This window comes from Notechis scutatus, chromosome 1 (assembly GCF_049901735.1).
Source record: "Notechis scutatus isolate UNSWTSFEM ecotype Mainland chromosome 1, rNotScu1.2, whole genome shotgun sequence".
NCBI classification, from domain to species: domain Eukaryota; kingdom Metazoa; phylum Chordata; class Lepidosauria; order Squamata; family Elapidae; genus Notechis; species Notechis scutatus.
Window position 1 is genome coordinate 225,893,618 of NC_142009.1, and position 19,561 is coordinate 225,913,178.

The window sequence follows — 19,561 nt, forward strand, 5'->3', positions numbered from 1 at the left end:
TCCTCTTTTTTGGTGCAGAAATGGGGTTCCACATTCCCCCAGTCAAGGCGCTGTGGCCCTCTTGGCTTCTGGACAGAGAGTAGAATCCCAAGGAGAGGAGACAGGATAAGGCAAGACTTTCTGCCAATTGGAAGCAAGTCGATCCTACAGCTCCAGGGAAGTGCTGTGAAGCTATTGTGCAGTGTTTCTCCAGGACCATGGACCAAATTAGTTGTGGAATTAATTAGACAGGCTTTCCAAGATGGTTGGAAACCCTGCATGTTTTGGGACATGTGAAAGGAGAAGTTACAAATAGGTTCCAGAGCTTAAAGTCAAGTGATGATATTTGTCGATAAGGCACATTGGTGGAAGCCTACTGCTTATGGAAGAGGTTGAACAACAGGATGCATATTGAACACAGTTGCTTTCTATTAAAAAAACCAAACCTCTTCTTCTTCTTGCTTCTTCTTCCCAGGGCTGGCATGGTGCTCAAAGATGGTGATCCCAACTGTGAGATGAGCATGCCTGATGATGATCAGCACACTTTGCGATTCCTTCGGGTGGGAAAGGGGGATGTGGGGGAAATAACCTGCGAGGTGAGCAACCAGCATGGATATGATCATGGCTTCATCAGCATGGAGCTGGCAGGTATGGAAGATCATCCCACTTCACTCCATCTGAAGACTGTCCCGTGCCCTTTTTTATCAAGTCATTAGGAGATGGCTGCTTTTCAAAATATTGTGTAATGCATAAGTAGGGTTATGGCATGCATACCCTACAAACTCACTTCGCAAGTACAGAGTCACCAACTATGAGAGATTTCTGATCCTGTAGGTTAGTAAAGCCCTGAACTTTCACACATTGCAGGACAATACTCCCCATGGAAAGGAGTAAGAACTTTTCTGTAAATTTCTCCCTGCTCCAACTGAGTATGTGTTTTTCTGTTTCCAGAGGCACCACGTTTTGAATCAATCATGGAAGATATTGAAGTTGGAATAGGTGAAACACCACAGTTTTCAGTGGTGGTAGAAGGCAAACCACTTCCAGATATTATGTGGTATAAGGTGAATATGTGTCCAATCTTGAGAAGATTTGGGGCTAAGAATACCTGCAGAATGTTCTCAGATTTTAAGAAGTTCTTGATGATGCCTCTATGTTAACTAGTAGGGCCTTTTTCCTTCCCAGATGATCTTATATGCATTCATCTTAGTTCATTCCAGATTTTTTGGGATTGGCATCTTTTTGATGTTAACAGCCAGGCTGAGCTATTCTCACCACTTATCAAAACACCAATACAGAGAAAGTGTTATTTGCTTGGCTTCTAATGCCCTTCTCCTCTGAAATGGGAATAATGAAATATTAACCAAACAATCCTGGTCTTATAAAGAAAGAAACAATGAGTAAAAGATGAGAAAGCCTTTAGATCAGGGGTGTCAAACTCGCAGCCTGCGGGCCAGATGCATCACATGCTGGCCACACCCACTCCTGGTTTAGCGAAGAGGAAAAAGTTGTGACATATCACATGACGACAATGTGATGCTGCGAGTTTGACAGCCCTGCTTTAGACAATGGGATTCAAGGAACCCATTTCCTGCATCTCCCTAGAGAACAGCAGGTGTGTGAGAGCAAAGCAAAACAATGTAAGAGTTTGGTCTTCCAGACTGTTTTTTTACAAGTCGGTTGTCTCCCAAATCTATCTCCATCAGAATCAGTTGCTGCTGACGGAAAGTAACCACCTGAGCTTCGTATATGAGGAAAGTGAATGCTCTTTAGTTGTGCTGAATACAACAGAGCAGGACAACGGAGTCTACACATGTACTGCACGCAACCTGGCTGGAGAAGTGTCTTGCAAGGCTGAACTTGTGGTTCGTGCAGGTATGAGCAGATGTTAGCTCGTGGGAAGCCCTGGACCCCAAGAATAGACAGACAGAAGGCTGTGAGTTCGATCCTAGGTAGAGGCAGATATTTCTCTCTCTGGGCACAATGAGAATATATCTACTGAACAAAACTCCGCATTGGTGACAGGAAAGGCATCTGGCCATTAAACACTCTGCTGGCTCCATCCAGTTGCCCAGACTCCACCCCGCAAGGGATTATAGGGTTGTTAAAAGATTATGATGATGATTAGGTATATGGAGATACCTTCGTTTTACCTGCAGAGTAACTGATGATAGCTCTCTTGCATATTTTTCCTTTACCGCTTCAATGTCTTATTGATCTCCAGCCATACCAGATTCAGATGCTGCACGAGCAGAAGAAGAATCACACACAGCCCGCCGCCTTGCTGACTATTATGATGTCCACGAGGAGATCAGCAGGTGAGAGAAAGAGGGGAAGAAAACGTGGAAGATAAGATAGGCAGCAACAGGGACCGTTTGGGTTGGGACTTTTATTAACGGGGATGGAGGTGGGGATAGGTTTAGGCTAAGGCCGAGTAGGCATCGGCCTAGGACTCCAAAGCTTAGGGGGTGCCAACAAATCCCCTCTTTCCAAATCATTCTAAAAATGTAAATCAGTGTGACAAATTTATGAATATGACACATTGGAGAGAAAAATATTTATGTGAAATCCTTCCGAAGTTTCTTAGTAAAGGCTGGATAACCTGGATTTTGTTCTCTTCTAAGCAACGCTTTTCATTTCTGTATCAAATCACCATCTAAATTGAACGTAACCTTTTGCTCAACTTCCCCATCTTTTCACTTCAGCTTCCACCTCATTGGCATGGAGCCAGAGTAGAGTGACACGGCTTAGCAAAACAAGCACAGCAAGAAGGAATATAGTTGCCTGATGTTTCACGGTGTCCTGTTTTTCTAGGGGAGCCTTCTCATACGTGCGGCGAGTGACCCAGAAAAGCAGCGGCTTGGCTTTTGCTGCGAAGTTCATCCCATGCCGGGCCAAAGCCAAAAAATCAGCCCGTCGTGAGCTTGGCATTTTAGCTCAGTTGGACCATGAACGTATTGTGTACTTCCATGATGCCTTTGAGAAGAGGAACGCCCTCATCATAGTTACAGAGCTGTATCCTCTTTCATTTGTAGGGCTGTGTAGGCAGTGCAATGATCTGGGCAATAGGGTATCATTTGGGTAGGAGTATTTGGAGAACTCCTGGATACGCTTTCTCTGGTTCTGACGTGTCTAAGCATCTGTAATTTAGGATACTGCCAAGGGAAACTCACTGTGTGGAAGAATCTCTGTTACAGGAAGCCACTGACTTTTTAAACTTACTGTTTCCTTTAATGGACTCTTTAGCTGCACTGGAGAAGAACTGCTTGAGCGCATTGCGTGGAAAGCCTCTGTGAGCGAATCTGAAGTAAGTGCCAGCTCAAATAATCAATACAGATTCTCCGAAGCATTTCTACCTATTCATAGTCATGGGATGTATTAATTACAAAAAAAACAAGTTACCCCAGTCTTTGCCAATAAAGCATCCCAAATAGTTTGCATTACATTAAAATGCAGAAAAACCTTTGCGCCAAATCACAATACAAACCGTGCAGATAATCTTCCTCTGTTAGAATATATTCAGGATTAATAGATCTTCAGTAATCATCAATTATTAAATTAAAAAGATCTTTTATCCTGTGCAAAAAAGAGAGAACAAAGAAATACTAGGTGTAAAGTGCATGTAGCTCAGAGAGGATCCAATTTCTGAACACCACCTGCTCTACTTTCAGTGCCAGGAAGACCCGGTCGAGAACCCAAGAGGAATCTTAATTTTGATGTGGTTTTAAGTATCCGGAGTCATTTAGGTCTTAGGTTTTGGGAACGGATCAAAAGCCCTTCGAATTGTTGTCCCCCCACCCCCACCCTCTCCCTTCCTCCCTCAACTCAGTCTTGATCTGTAGTGACTGCCTGGATATTTCTATGCAATTTTCCAGCAATATTTTTCAAAGTGATTTGCCATTTCCCCTTCCCAGGATTGAGGAAGAAGTGGCTGGCCTAAAGTCAGCCAGTCCCCTGGTTTCTAATCTAGTTCCCTTAAACACTACACCAAAACTGATAGTACATTAAAAAAAAAACGTTACTAGAAGTTAAGCATTAAGTGGCCACTGAGCCATGGTGGTGCAGTAGTTAGAATGCAGTACTGCAGGCTACTTCTGCTGACTGCTGGCTGACTGCAATTTGGCAGTTCAAATCTCACCAGGCTCAAGGTTGACTCAGCCTTGCATCCTTCCAAGGTGGATAAAATGAGGACCCAGATTGTTGGGGGCAATAGGCTGAAAACCACTTAGAGAAGGCTGTAAAGCACTGGGAAGTGATACATAAGTTGAAGTGCTATTGCTATTAAGCATTTAGGCTACCTCTGCACAGCAAAGCCGCACATTCTCTCTCAGTCAAGATTATGAAGTTTGTGATGAGAGGGATTGCGGTACCATCTCTCATGCCGGATGATGCTCCCACCATCATAACCTCTGCCTTATCATGATTGAGGATTGGCTTGCTTGTTATTTGCTTCTGACTAATCCCTAACAGTAGTTCAGCTTTTGGTGACTTCATATGAATTACATCCTATGAATGGAAATTTAGAGATGGAGATATTTAGTATTACTGAGGACACCTCATTTTAAACAGCACCCCATTGGCATTAATTTTGGAAAGGTCTCTCCAGATAAACCAAAACTAGAACAGTGTTCCTGCTCTAATTGCAGGCAGGCTATCCAAAAGAGTAATAATGCGGGAAGCCGAGGGGGAAAAAAATAAGCAACACCTCATTCCTCTTCTCCTCAAGGAAAGGGTTTCAGCTAGGCAACCAAAGTAAATTCAGCACCAGTCTCGGCACAATGTATTGGATGAGTGAGGGATAAGAAGGGGAAGCACCTGTTTACTTAACAGTGAACATGGAGTTGCACTTGATTGTATAGGCACCTCTAATGCCATTGGGTTGGTTTCCCCCCCCCCCCCCAATTCTCCCTGTAGATCCGCTGCTACATGAGGCAGGTCCTGGAGGGAATTGGTTACCTCCACCGCAATGGCATCTTGCATCTTGACATTAAGGTGAGTCTGTTCCAGCATGCTTGCAGCCTCAGTTGGTTTTCTGAATGTTTAGCCTATTTTGGCTTGAAAGTATAATACTCTGGCTGGCTAACACATTCACTGCAGGTTGCATAAGAATTCAGTGAATGCAGTTCTCCTCTCTGCAGAGGCAATGAAATTACCAGCTAAATGTTGGCTAGTATCTTTGAGCACACAGAAAGAAACCATACGTCAAAATGGACATGCCTTAATGTGCCATGATGCTAGCTACAATCCAGCAGCCACGCATGTCCATAAATAATTCAGTTGCTCAGCAGTATCTGGAAAAGCTTATTGCTTCCCTAAGTTTTTGATTTGGGTGGCTTCTCTTACTCTTTATTGTTCAGTGAAAGGAAGAAGTAGGCTGGATTTACTTTTAGCTGGGGGCATGCCACTTTTCCACTTTTCTGACAGTGTTTCTCAACCTCAGAACTTTAAGTGTGGCTGGGGGATTCTGGGAGTTGAAGTCCACATATCTTAAAGTTGTAAGGCTGAGGAATACTAGGCTAATGAATGGTCTGTAAAGAAGTTCTGATCAAAATAGGAAATAAAAGCCAACTGAAGTTAATAGAATAGAATTCTTTATTGGCCAAGTGTGATTGGACACACAAGGAATTTGTCTTGATACAAATTCTTTCAGTGTACATAAAAGAAAAGATACATTCATCAAGACTCAAGAATCATTCAGGTACAATACTTAATAGCTAACACCCAAAAAGATAGGCTCAAGATCCAGATGGATCTTGACAGACTAGAACACTGGGCCATATCTAATAAAATGAAATTCAATGTAGAGAAAAGTAAAGTCCAACACTTAGGCAAGAAAAACCAAAAGTACACATATAGACTGTGTGAAACCAGGCTCAATAGCAGTAACTGTGAGAGGGATTTTGGAGTCTTAGTGGACAACCAGATAAATATGAGCCAGCAGTGTGCAGTAGCAGCCAAAAAAACTAATGCAATCCTAAGTTGTATTAACAGAGGGATACAATCAAAATCAAGTGAGATACTAATACCACTCTATAAAGCCTTAATAAGACCAAACCTAGAGTACTGCATCCAGTTTTGGTCACCACATTATAAAAAAGATGTTGAGACTCTAGAAAAAGTACAGAGAAGGGCAACCAGGATGATTAGGGGACTGGAGGCTAAAGCATAGAACGAACAGTTGCAGGAACTGGGCTTGGCTAGTCTAGTAAAGAGAAGGACCAGGGGAGACATGATAGCAGTCTTCCAATATTTGAGGGGCTACCACAGGGAGGAAGGGGTCAAACTATTTTCTAAAGTGCCTGTAGGCTAGACAAGGAATAATGGATAGAAACTGAAAAAAGAGAGATTTAACCTGGAAATAAGGAGAAACTTTCTGACAGTGAGAATCAACCAATGGAACAGAAATTGCCCTCGGAAGTTGTGGGAGCGCCATCAGTTGAGACTTTCAAGAAGAGATTGGACTGCCATTTGTCAGAAATGGTGTAGGGTCTCCCGCTTGGGCGGGGGGTTGGACTAGATGACCTACAAGGTCCCTTCCAACTCTGATTATCTGTTATCTGTTAATAGTCATAGGGTACAATAAGCAATCAAATCATACTAGGAAACAGTCAATATAAATCATAAGGATACAAGCGACAAAGTTACAGTCATACAGTCACAAGTGGGAGGGAATGGACGATAAGGAGTGATGAGAAGATTAATACTAATAGTAATGCAGACTTTTTAAATAGTTGGTCAGCGTTGAGGAAATTATTTGTTTAGCAGAGTGATGGTGTTTGGGAAAAAACTGTCCTTATGTCTGGTTGTTCTGATGTGCAGTGCTCTATAGCATCATTTTGAGGGAAGGAGTTGAAACAGTTTATGTCCAGGATGTGAAGGGTCTGTAAATATCTTCATAGCCCTCTTTTTGATTCATGCAGTATATAGGTCCTCGATTGAAGGCAGGTTGGTAGTAATGTTAACTTGTTTTCTGAGAACAAAGGTTCCAAAGCTAATGATGAGACTTCGCCTTTGAAAAAATAATTGTGCATAAATCAAAATGATGGTTTTCTGTTTCTTCTCTCTCCACTTATTTCTAGGGCTATATTGCCTTAGATGGGAGGGTCTGAAAGGGCACAAACAAAACCCAAATTGGGTGGGTGTACATCTTTTGTTCATTTTCTGATATTCTTTTCCTTTGGAGCTTTTTCATCTCCTCTTATGGATTAGCAGGGAAGCAACAGATTACTCCTACTGCTAGATATATGAGCTGATTCCTAGCAGAGGCATCTTAAATTAAGCAGAGAGGACCACAAATTCCATACCCTTGGCCTATCCTTTTAACAGGACTGAGCACAGTGCTTGGTGGGAGTTGTAGTTTGAATAGAAGCAAAAAGGAACAGGTCTTGAATGGCCGGAAAAATTTGAAGAAGTAATCAAATTAGCTACTGTTGTGCAAACTTTTGCTTTTAAAATAAACCTTATTGAAATTTTACCTCATGACTATCAAACAGAAGAAAGTGGGCCTTTGGGAACAAGGGCATTGGATAATCATTTCAAGATGGCAACCACTTTTATGAACCATTGCCTCAAATTACATTGCTAAAGTTTGCAGAAAAAAGCTAAATGGATATGTAGGAAGAATTGAAGTATGTGTTTGCCAGTTTGGCTGCTATCTGATGAATGGTAGCACTGAAATGGAGTCACCATATTATTCACCCGTGTCCCATTTTTTTCATCCTATAAATGTTTCTAAGAGGACAGGATAACATAGAAATAGTATTTCAGCTGTCATAGGAATTATGCCTCCTGTGGCAAGTTGGCACTAATTTGTATTTACTGGCAAAATTTCAGAGAGTTCTGGGGAAAAAAAACAAAATTTATGAAGGTTGAATACAATCGGTAGAGAAAGAAGCGCACCAACATTTTGGGCTAATGTTGCACATTTGGAATTTCAGGAGCAGATTGTAGAATTAGTCACATAAATGGTTGACATATAAACATAAATAGTTTTCTTTTAGGAAGAAAACTAAGGGTTTTTCTCCTGTTTTTTTACTCCAGGTTTTCTTGCCTATGGCACAATTCAGTTTGGGACTTTCTCCCCCATTATAAGATTTTTGTGATATCAGAGATGGAAATGGTAGTGTGGATTTGGAACTGTTAATTGGCCCTGAAGCAAGGAAAACGATTAGTTCAAAAGCATTTTTGTCCGATTGCAGGAGCTTGGATTGTTCAGCATATTGGAGGGAATGGAAAGTTGCTTAATAAGAATGGAAAGTTGCTTTCTAGTAAAAGAATGTTTGGCGCTAAAAGTTTTAAGGAAGATATGGAAGAAACAAAATCAGTGATAATTTCTATTACTTTCTCCAATTTTGATCAGAAATAGAGATTAATCAGGTGACAAGGATTAAAAATAGTTTTCCTTTTCCTGGTAAATACTTACAGTAACATTGGCTGGACTCCCGTCTAAGAAATGTACTTTTATCGGTATCCATGGGCTAAATAATGCAAAGAAGGAAGGCTGTAGGAAATCCTCAGGAGAAGGAAGTAACTGTGGTAACCTCTGGTCAGCTAATGGGAATCCAAGGTCTAGTTTTGACTGGAATGCTATTTTAAAATTTTAAACTATTTCCATTTTGTTTTTCCTCCATAGCCTGAAAACCTACTGCTGGCTGAACCAGGCAGTGATCAGGTGAGAATCTGTGACTTTGGCAATGCTCAAGAACTGATTCCAGATGAACTGCAATACTGCAAGTATGGCACCCCTGAATTTGTTGGTCCTGAGATTGTCAGCCAGAGCCCTGTGTCCATGGTCACCGATGTCTGGTAAATTGGGGCAACTACACATTGTGATGTTTACTTTTGTGTACTTCCCTGTATATAGATATGGAGAAGGTGCTTAAAAGAGCAGCATCTAGAGATTTTAAGATATTGGAAAACAACCACAGCTCAGAAATGGTTCTAGGGTGATGATTGCTTCGGGCAACATTCTTGTATTTCTGCTTAGGATTGCTAGCTTCATGAAGAAGAGCCAGGGGGGATGGAGGGGGTGGGAGAAAATGCCAAGCTGGCTCAGTGCCACAGATTATACAGCATTCATAATTTCGCCTTCAGGGGGACATAAATCAGGTTTTTATGTCAGAACTGAAACTGTCTTGGGGAATGTGAGACTAGATTGTGGAATTAGATCATGCTGCCCAACGTTCTTCACCATGCTAGAATGTGCTTGTTTGAATTAAAAGTTGGGGTTTTTTTTCTCTTCAAAACATTTAAAAAATCCTAGGGACTCAAACCCCAGGACTTTTGAGTTTATATTGATCAGCTTTTTTTAGATACCATTACTAGATGGTCTATCAAAGCAATGAATTTCCCTCTCTCATCTCTCTTTACAGGCCTGTGGGAGTCATGACCTATCTTTGGTAAGCCCCAGGTTTGGGGAGTTAATCCAAGACTCAGAACCTTTCCACCTCACATACAATAGTGAATAAGCAGCACAATGAGCAAGATTGGGGTTTTCCTTGTTAATCTTATTATAGTCTGGCCTGACATTGATTTCTCTTTGGAGTGTTCTCCTGCTGCCAATTATGGCTTGGGGAAACCTTATCTTAGTAAGACCACACCTAGAATACTGCATCCAGTTTTGGTCACCACACTAAAAAAGAGATGCTTAGACTCTAGAAAGAGTAGAGAGAAGAGCAACCAGGATGATTAAAGGACTGGAGGCTAAAACATACGATGAATGGTTGCAGGAACTGGGCATGGCTAATCTAGTGAAGAGAAGGGGAGACATGATAGCAGTGTTCCAATATTTGAGGAGCTGCCACAAAGAGGAGGAAGTCAAGCTATTTTCCAAAGCACCTGAAGGCCAGACGAGGAAAAATGGATGGAAACTGATCAAGGCGAGATTCAACCTAGAAATAAGGATACATCTTCTGACAGCGAGAACAATCAACAGCTTGCCTTCAGAAGTTGTGGGAGCTTCATCTCTGGATGCTTTCAAGAAGAGACTGGCTAGCCATCTGTCAAGAATTGGTATAGGGTCTTTTGCTTGAGCAGGGGGTTGGACTAGATGACCTGCAAGGTCCCTTCCCACTCTGTTATTCTGTTCTAAGAAACCTTGAAAAGCTTCTCCAATTCATTGGCCCCACTCTAGAATTGTTTCCTGTATACATTGAGCAGATAAGGAAGCCCCAGATTTTATCCCACAAATGCCTTTTGAGTGCCTGCTGAGGATTTGCTGACTGTTCCCTCTCCTAGTCTCACAGGGATCTCCCCGTTTGTGGGTGAAAATGACAAGACCACACTCATGAATATCCGCAACTACAACGTGGCTTTTGAGGAGAGCATGTTCACAGGACTGACCAGGGAGGCCAAAGGCTTTGTCATCAAAGTGCTGGTTAACGATCGCCTGTAAGTAACAGTTGCTGCAGGGGACATGATAGGGTGTGTGTGTGTGTGTAGGTTGTAAGTTGCATCACTTCTCCATAGTGATAGACAGGTTGAAAGCAAACTTCTCCCAAAGCCACAAAAAGCTTTGAATAGGCTGAGAACAAAATCTGGACATACATTACAAACAATTCAGAGTCAGGATCCCGAAGAAAACAAGTGTATCGACATTTGATAACTTTCATTGCAATTTGCTTGGTCACCCATAACAGAAAAAATATATGCAGTATAATTTCAGGACTTAATGTACAGGTAGTCCTCGACTTACAACCTCAATTGAGCCCCAAAATTTATGTTGCTAAGTGAGACATTTGTTAAGTGACTTTTCCCCCATTTTATGACTTTTCTTGCCATAGTTGTTAAGTGAATGATTGCAGTTGTTAAGTTAGTAACCAAGTTGTTAAGTGAATCTGGCTTCCCCATTAACTTCGCTTGTCAGAAGGTTGCAAAAGGGGATCATGTGACTGGGACACAGCAACTTTCACAAAGATGAACTAAGCATCTGAATTTTGATCACGTGACCCTGGGGATGCTGCATTATTGTTTTAGTTTTTACAGTATATTTTATTTGTATGTAAGACATCTAGAGTTGCCTCTGGTGAGATGAGCACCATACAAGTTTGGAAGGAAGGAAGGAAGGAAGGAAGGAAGGAAGGAAGGAAGGAAGGAAGGAAGGAAAAGGAAGGAAGGAAGAGAAGGAAGGAAGGAAGGAAGGAAGGAAGGAAGGAAGGAAGGAAGGAAGGAAGGAAGAGGGCAATCTTACCTCAGATGCATAATGTTTCCAAACATTTTACAGACTTTTCCTTAATATTTTAGCAAACAGTGTCACAACATTTAGAATAATGCACTAACCAGGGCTATAACATACGCAATTAAATAAAGTCACATTCCAGTGAGAACTAAAGCAATTTCTTTCCCACCCCTGGAAAGTTGTACAAGAAGACATTCGTAAAACAAAGAAGATATTCAGCTGGGGATGATCACATTGGGAAGAAAATAATCTTATTTTCTGGAATGGATCCAACTCTAACTACCCCTGTACAGATGAATGCCACTTAATCTGCACATTAATCCTTCTTACCTTTTCCAAATAGGAGGCCTAATGCAGAGCAGACCTTGGAACATCCCTGGTTCAAGGTGAGTCCTGCTACAATAATCTGCCACTGAGGGAAAAACTGTGGAGCCCATTTGGGATTTTGAAGATTCTCTCTCTCTCTGTCTCTCAGAAGCCCAGCAGGCTTGGGCTTCTCCCATAAATATTGAGAACAAAACCCACTGTGTCCATCTGCTTCACTCTTTACCACCCATTTTCCCTTCCAGACACTGGCCAAGGGCAAGAGTATCAGCACGGATCATCTCAAACTGTTCATATCTCGCAGGAAGTGGCAGGTAAATATCTCCTAGCAATGTGGTGGCACTTCTTTGATGGTTTGACTGGAGTCTGCCATTTTTCTCAACCAAAAATAATGAATGAGACAGAGAGGTTCAACCAGGCATGATCCCAGCAATGCTTTGTAATCTTTGTGTTCATTTACAAATTTATTAGTAAGGCATGTCATTGCAGAGGCAAAAAGCCAATTTTCCTCTCCCCAACACAATTTCTCACTCATACCCAATTGATATCGTAGGAATAAACAAAACAAAACAGTATTCTGAATTATATATACCAATATAGCAAAACAAAATTCTGAATTATATTTTATGTATCTTTAAAATACATAGTGACAGAATTCAGAGTGATATAAATTTGATATAAAAGACTATAAAACAATAAATTAGAGAAGTCAATGGATAGACACTGACTAGCAAAGATCAAAATACAGAACTGCACTGTTACCTGGTCAATGATCTTTAGTTGCAAATCTAACTTCTGATGACCAGGAATGTGGATAAGTCATATACTTTTTACTGTCTATTTTGTATTGCACTTCTCATATGTTTTTCATGGACATCTTTAGAAAATATTAATGCAGAGAAAGTACAAACATGGTTTTACATGTCTGTAAAAGATATGTTTACTTTTTCCAAGGCTGACCAAAATTGTGTTGCTTTAAGAATGGGCAGCTTATTCTATTTAAATGGGTCTTGAAAATATATTTTAGCCGAGTAAATATTTTACCTGCTTAGTCTGTACAAAACAGGATGAGGGGATACTATTACTGGATAGGCACAGCAACCAAAGAGGTGGGAGATTTCTATGTTTTTGCCTGAGTTCCAGCTCATTCTTTCTCCCTGTCCTTCCTATACTTCTTTTTACACAGCGCTCCCAGATTAGCTACAAGTGTAACATGGTGCCACGACCTATCCCTGAGCTTCTAGAGGACACATCCACGCACTTATCTATTGCCGTGCCACGTCTCCTAAAGGAAACATCAGTCCTGTCCTCTTCTTCAGATTCCGATGACCCTGAAGAGCTGCCCTATATTCCTAAGCCCCACCAGCCTGAATTTTCCGGTTCCCGCATGTCCCTGACTGAGATTCCCACAGAGGAGGAGTCCGTGGGTCCGGATGGGGCTCCGACGGAGGAGGATACATCCATGGATTGGCAGGATGAAGAGCAGAGAGGAACCAAGAGAAAGGAAGATGTAGAGTCATCCGTGAGGAAGCATAAGAGCAAGTTGCCCCAGAAACATTCCACGGAGGCCGAAGCCCTGAGATCTTTTGAAGAGGAGACTAATGACGTCCAAAAAAGGCCAGAGAAAAGGAGAGCACTGAAGAAAGGCTCCAGCCTGGAGTCTCCAGACGCTTCTGACAAAGCCTCACAGAAGGCGGGGTTGCGCCGAGGCAGTTCTGCAGACAGTGCCCTTTTGCTCAACCTTCCCTCAGAGGAAGCTGAGTCCCCCTCCCGTCCAATCTTAACCAAAGCGTCCTCTATGGAGCTGCCCCGCCGCAGCCCCAGCCCTGGCACATTGTATCATAGGAAAGGTGGCCTCCCTGAGGAAGAATATGCTCAGCGCCTGGAGCTCATGCGCCAGCGCTTACTGCGAGGCAGTCCTGTGGATGGCAAACTGAGTGGCTTGCGGGGACCCCTGTTGGAGACCCTTGGCCTTGAGAAGAAGGTCCTGAGGCCTCCCCGGTTAGAAAAACAGCTGTCGCCAGGGCATAAGATGGTGCGTGCAGCCTCGAGTGAGACAGCCCCACAGCATTTGCCCCCTGAGGGGCGTCTCCTCCAAAAAAGTAGCTCCTTCAGCCAGGGTGATGGGGAGCCTGTCATCCTGCACCGGCGCTCCGGGGCACCACTGGAAATCCCCTTGGCACAGGCGGAGACTCAGAAATTAAAAGAGACACCATCCCTCTCAGCACTGAATGAGTCCCGGCCTCACACACCACACGAAGCTCTCTCCAAAGTACCCAGCCTTGAGATGGAGGTAGGAACTAAGTCCCTCACTAGGTCTAGCCTGAGGAGACCTATCCCCAGGCAGTCTGAGGAGAAGCCCTCAGCCAGATTTGCCAAACATGATACTCCAATGGCTGGGAAAGCTGTGAGTTCCAATCGGGAATCAATGCCATCCCGGCAAATCTCACCCATTCCCGGCAGCTCCGCTCCAAAACGTTCTGCTTACGCTGATGTCATGAAGTCCTTGGCTGGTGAATCTTCCCAAAGCCCTCAGAGGGAGACCGCTGAACCTTCCATTGCTGCTCCTGAAGGCGCGCCTCAGCAATCCCCCACAGAAGTGCCACCCTCTGCAGTGGTCTCCAGCAAAGAGAAAGCTCTTCCCTCCTCAGCGGAGAATATTGCAGACATAGACTCTGAAGAAGTCTTTGAAGCCAAATTTAAAAGAGGCAGGGAAGGCTCCTTCAGCAGAGGCTACAAGCTAATCTCCAGATCTGAGGAGCGGCACCTGGCTAAACCCCTGGTGCAGGAAGAAGGCATTTATCGACCAGGACCAGTGGGGGCTCCGCTAGAATTTGCCAAGCCTACGGCCCCCAAGCAGCTAGGAGCACGCTCTCGTTCAGTACAGGACCTGCATGAAGTGGAGAAGGAAGGAGGCTTCATTCGCAGAATGTCGATGCGCTTGCGTCGCACTCCCCCTGCTGAGAGAAAGAAGGTCAAGGAGGAGGACACAGGGGGTATGGGCCAGGGGCGCAGACCTTCTTGGGGCTTGGCTTCTAAGGACAAAAAGGACCCAGATGGCCAGCAATCTGAGCCTGGCTCCAGTGAATCCCCTGTCATGGCCGTACGCCGGAAGATTGGAAGTAAAGTAGGCCGCCTCTCCACACATCTACGTAGCCACTCACAACAACAGGCCGATGACAACCAGCCTGTTGCTACGGGTGACCATGTCCGGCCGCTTGAGAAGAGAGCTCCTTTTCTCTCTCAGATACGCCGTGCAACCTCTGAGGGTGAAAACCTGCGCCAGGTGGGCATCCCACAGAACCAGCTGGCAGCCCAGTCTGCTAAGGTCCCCTCTACAGAATCGTTCCAGTCTGAGTCATCTACAGGCAATGGTGAGCTACAAGTCACTGGGAAGGGAAGGGAAAGAGGAAGGATTGCAAATTGAACTTGCGGGCAGGCAGACCTATATCTAAGGGCTCTTGCTGCTGCATTCTATATTTTATAAGATGCATTTGATCAGATTCACATCCTTCACCATATTCAAATAATCTTTATTCCTGAAGACCTATCAGGGAAGAACAAAGTAAGCAACATGTTAATTTTGCAAATGTAGGCACTTTTTTGACCACATTGAAATATTCCCCAGCCATATATACCCTTGCACACTGAAATGATACAGTGTAGCAGCCAACATTGTAGTTTAGTGCACAATATCCTAAATTCATTGCTGAATTAACTATTTTGGGCATTCACACAATACACTAAACCAGAAATTCTCATGGTTGATGGTTTACAAAAAAACAAGCCATGGTTAACTAACACAATGTTCTACGCTGATGTAGTGTGATAAGCCTTCATCTAATCTGCATAGATGTTTTGTTTTATTTTGTTTTGCCATCTAGAGTTTGATAGTCCATCATGAATCCTCCATGTGTTTTGCACTCTACACCATAAATTCCAAGCAGCATAGAATATAATCAAGGATTATTCAATCCCAAAAAGTTTGGGTGGGCACAATTCACAATAAGAAAAATAATGAGAAAATCTCCCCCAGGCTTTCTGTTTTTTGGGGGGAATGATGGCCACAATATGCAATTAAGTAAAAGCCCAGTAGAGGCTCTGACACCCTAAGGAGAATTATAAGAAGCATCTCCTGTGTTATGGATTTAGGGAAACCAGATCTGTTAGAGCTGAAGGGTAAGAGTGAAGAGCCGGGTATACAAAAGAATAAAGTATGGCTATGGGAAAGTAGGGCACATGTAGCAAGTGTGAGTAAGCCATGGTTTTGCACATTCATCAGAAGGAAATCCAGGTTAATCCTGTTGTTCTGGTCAAGAAAGAGCCAGCCCATGTTTGTTGCCCCTACAGTTTCCAGTGATGGCCAACGCCGCAGCTCTCGTTGGGAACGCTGGAGTTTATCCCGTGCCAAGAAGGACAAGGTGGCCTCTCAGCCCAACCTCCCTGCCAGCCTGAGAGGGGAAGGTGTTGTTATTGTCAGCCAACCTTACATGCTCAGTGAATCCGGTATGTTTATGTCATTTAGTGTCAGGGAGGGAGATTTGCTCACTCCTATTTTGCTGTGTTAGGAATTTTTTATAGTTGCAGGAAGCCCTACAATCCTGAAGGCTCCAGCTTGAGGTTTTCTTTTTCTTCATTTTTTTCTTACCTGAAGTTGTACAGCAGGGGTGGTCTTTTTGTTTGCTTGCTTGCTTGCAACTGGGACCTGTACTTTATTACATTATTATCACATTATTTTCACCAGGGGAGAGACGGGGTAGAGATATTAAGATGTCACATAAGGGGGATGGAGCCATTTTTGTTTTGCTTTTCTTCCTACCAACTTTAAGGATTTATTTTTATTGTTTATGTTCTGTTTTGTCTTTTTCTAGCTCTTTTAGGTGCACTAAGTTCACCCCAACAGAGTTCGCCACTTCAGTTTTTCCCATCAGAAATTGGCAGAAAGCTGCATTAGCAATTTTGTATGATTTGCCACTTAAGTTTTATGGTTGCAGTTCAGGAAGGGGGTCAAGAAAGATGTTCAGGATTGTAAAATTACCTGCCTTCACTAGAGGGAATTATTCCTATCCCAGTAATAAGAATTAGATTCCTGCCAAGTCCTTTAGTACCAACCAGGTGGTATTTCACAGCCTTTTTCCAATGAATACCTTTTATCTGTTTTCCTACCAGATTTCCCTCCTGTCTTCCACATAAAATTAAAGGACCAGGTACTGTTGGAGGGAGAGGCAGTGCAACTTTGCTGCCTCCCTGCCGCCAGCCCTGCCCCTTGCATTCTGTGGATGAAAGGTAAGTTCTGCACCACAAGGAGAGGCACGTATTGTCAACTCTGAAGTTAGCCTGACTGAGGCCATCTTGGAGGCTTCAGTGTTGCCACAATGATGCTGAGGGATAGGGAGCGGGGGAATAGAGATAGCTGAGGCTTGTAGCCAAAACAAAATACTTTCCCCTGGGAACCAAGGACATTCCCACAGGTGAAGAGAGGAGGAGTGAAGTTTCCAAGCAACCAGACGGCACCTTGATTGGACTATGTGACTGACTGATTGTTTGGGAAAGGGGGAGGGATTTTTACTTTTAATTAGGTGAAAACCATGGGAACCTTTAGAGTCGGTTTTCACCAGTCTGTGCCAATATGATATGTCCAATAAGCCTGTTCTTTGAGGAACCTGCTTGTCTGGGAGTTCTGTTTGCTATGGGTATAATACTTGGAATCCTGACACATATCCTGCATGCGGGCTGTGATAGGCCATGGAGCTCCCCAGCACCCAAGGTCAAGAAAGGGGGAACCTGATTCATTCTGAGTTGCCTTGCAAGGACTATCTCCAATCTAGTGTTCTCCAAATGTGTGGGAGTACACAACTCCCACCATCTTCTGCACGCTCTGCCATTGGCTGTGGTGGCTGCAGGCTGAGCTTAGTAATATTCAGCCTTGAAACTTCATTGCTGAATTACAGTTTATCAGAAAGGGGATACAACTGTAGGGTAGAAAAAAAGCTGAAGAGGCCCAATTAGAATTTTATGGCACAAGTCTTAAACTCTTGGCCTGAACTGCCATCCTAATGACTGCAAAGAGCTGGAATCCAGAATTAAATTGCATCAAGAACAACAACTGTTAAAACTAACTTTCTGGGTGTGTTTAAATGAAACGACTAACTCAGTCTCCGTGACCCCTGGCTTTCTCTGTGATGTGGTACGTGGCCAGTGGAACGTGAGTAACCTTTGTTATATGGACAACAGTCATCTTGGCCAATGTTCTTATGTTCTTTTATGCTATTTGTAATCTTCCTTCCTCCCTTCTCTCCCTCCCTCCCTCCCTCCTGTAATTTTATACGCCCCTGTGCGGGTGCATGCACCTATATGTGGTTAAAAATGTGTGCATATATGGGATTAAAAACAAAAGTAAAGAAATATATTTTAAAAAAACCTCCATTCTATAAGGCTGCAAGGCTTCTAAATCTGTGAGGTGGACACGAGAATCGACTCAATCAACCAGTCTTCTGAGTACACACGATACAACTAGCTAATTTAACACCAGGAACGGGACTGATCCTGATCTAGAAATGACCATGTTAAGCATGTCCTGTAAACCGACTTCTGTAGTCACTCAGTTTTTAGACCAAATCCACCTGGGAAACTCGGAAGCAGAAGTTGAAGGGCATGGATGGGGGACATGTTTCACCTTTGTATGTTTGAATACGTTGTTATCAGATGTGGGAAACAATAGCAACACGGCATAATTTTGAAAATCTGATGAAGAACAGAGTGAATCCTCAAAGTCTCTAGTTTGGTTGAATTGACTATTTTTCTGTCTTCCACAGATAAACGTGCCCTGGTTTCAGAGGGAGTTCTTAATATTGTGGCATGTAAAGATGGCCGTCAGCTACTTACCATTTCCAAAGTCTCCAAGAAGGACGCAGGCCTGTATGAATGTAATGCTACAAATGCCTTGGGCACTGCAACTAGTTCCTGCACCATTGCTGTGGCACGTAAGAATAAACAAAGGTTTTCTAACCACCACCACCCCCTCTCAAATCAATATTGATATCTCTGCCGTATATATACGGTTGCTGTTTCATGTCGCTCAGTTCATTCTCCTTTTTTAAAACCCATTTGGAACAGGTCTTCCTGGGAGACCAGGCACTCCGGAAATTCCTCAAAAGTACAGGAACACAGTCCTGGTGCTGTGGAGGCCAGCAGACACTCAGGCGCCCTGCACATACACACTGGAACGCAAGATAGATGGTATGCGCCTATTGGATGTGGCAGAGTGGATACACTGCAGACATTCTCAGGAGCAGCTGTTCTTTTCAACAGCTACCTGAAGCATTCATGCATTTTTTTATTGGAAGAATTTTGTCTCTTTCTAATGAGTCTGTTACTAATTGCTTGCCCTCTCCTATCTACTCTGATTTTTCTCTTCTTTTCCAAACTACTGGTTAATACAACACAAAGAAGAGAGGATGGGTTTCCTGGCTCTTTGCGTTCAGTAACACTCATCTGTTTTGCAACTCTTTCGTGGCCGATATTCACACCATTTTGGGGAAAGGGTGTGAGAAGCCACAGTGAAAAAAGAGCTGTGATGCAAAATGGTCATATATTGGAAGGGGTGGGTTTTCTGCATTTGGGGGATGTGGTTCTTTGCAGTTTAAATCAAATAGTTAACTGCCTGTTACATTGCAGCTGAGGTGTTTCCTGCTTCAGAATGGAAGAAAACCATGCTGTCCATTTTTAGCAACCGTGCTTCTGAAATTTGGTGACAGAAAGAACTCTGGGATTTTTTGTTATCATCTCTGGTTCAATAGACGTCCAAGTATGAAGACCAGATTTTGACCAGTGGCCAAAACCAAAATCCATCTAAAGGGAATGCTGGAGGTTTCTGAGATTGGAAACATTTCCTTGTTTGGCACAGTCTTTTCACTTTCATTTAACCACCGATATTTGTACCAGGCTCATATTCACATTAGATTTGCAAAGGAAATTATATTAGATTGAAAACGATTTGAGATTCCTTAAGGTGGCATGAAACACAACAGTCAAGACCAGGGGTGTCAAATTTGGATTCCTTCAAGGGCCGGATCAGCATTG

General features: G+C 43.1%; 1 protein-coding gene across 5 annotated transcripts in view; it reads left to right on the plus strand.

The window, feature by feature from the left end:
• SPEG (striated muscle enriched protein kinase) overlaps positions 1-19,561 on the plus strand; it is a 138,936-nt gene that overhangs the window by 108,336 nt on the left and 11,039 nt on the right. For all 5 annotated transcript variants that reach the window (XM_026665563.2, XM_087950517.1, XM_087950528.1 and 2 more), the window contains 17 exons: positions 455-627; positions 931-1,043; positions 1,686-1,854; positions 2,204-2,297; positions 2,794-2,994; positions 3,226-3,286; positions 4,894-4,971; positions 8,612-8,784; positions 9,351-9,377; positions 10,216-10,368; positions 11,499-11,541; positions 11,725-11,793; positions 12,666-14,853; positions 15,830-15,985; positions 16,649-16,765; positions 18,295-18,462; positions 18,596-18,718. In XM_026665563.2, the coding sequence (XP_026521348.2) occupies positions 455-627; positions 931-1,043; positions 1,686-1,854; positions 2,204-2,297; positions 2,794-2,994; positions 3,226-3,286; positions 4,894-4,971; positions 8,612-8,784; positions 9,351-9,377; positions 10,216-10,368; positions 11,499-11,541; positions 11,725-11,793; positions 12,666-14,853; positions 15,830-15,985; positions 16,649-16,765; positions 18,295-18,462; positions 18,596-18,718 (4,106 nt within the window). The remainder of the gene's footprint in view (positions 1-454; positions 628-930; positions 1,044-1,685; positions 1,855-2,203; positions 2,298-2,793; positions 2,995-3,225; positions 3,287-4,893; positions 4,972-8,611; positions 8,785-9,350; positions 9,378-10,215; positions 10,369-11,498; positions 11,542-11,724; positions 11,794-12,665; positions 14,854-15,829; positions 15,986-16,648; positions 16,766-18,294; positions 18,463-18,595; positions 18,719-19,561) is intronic.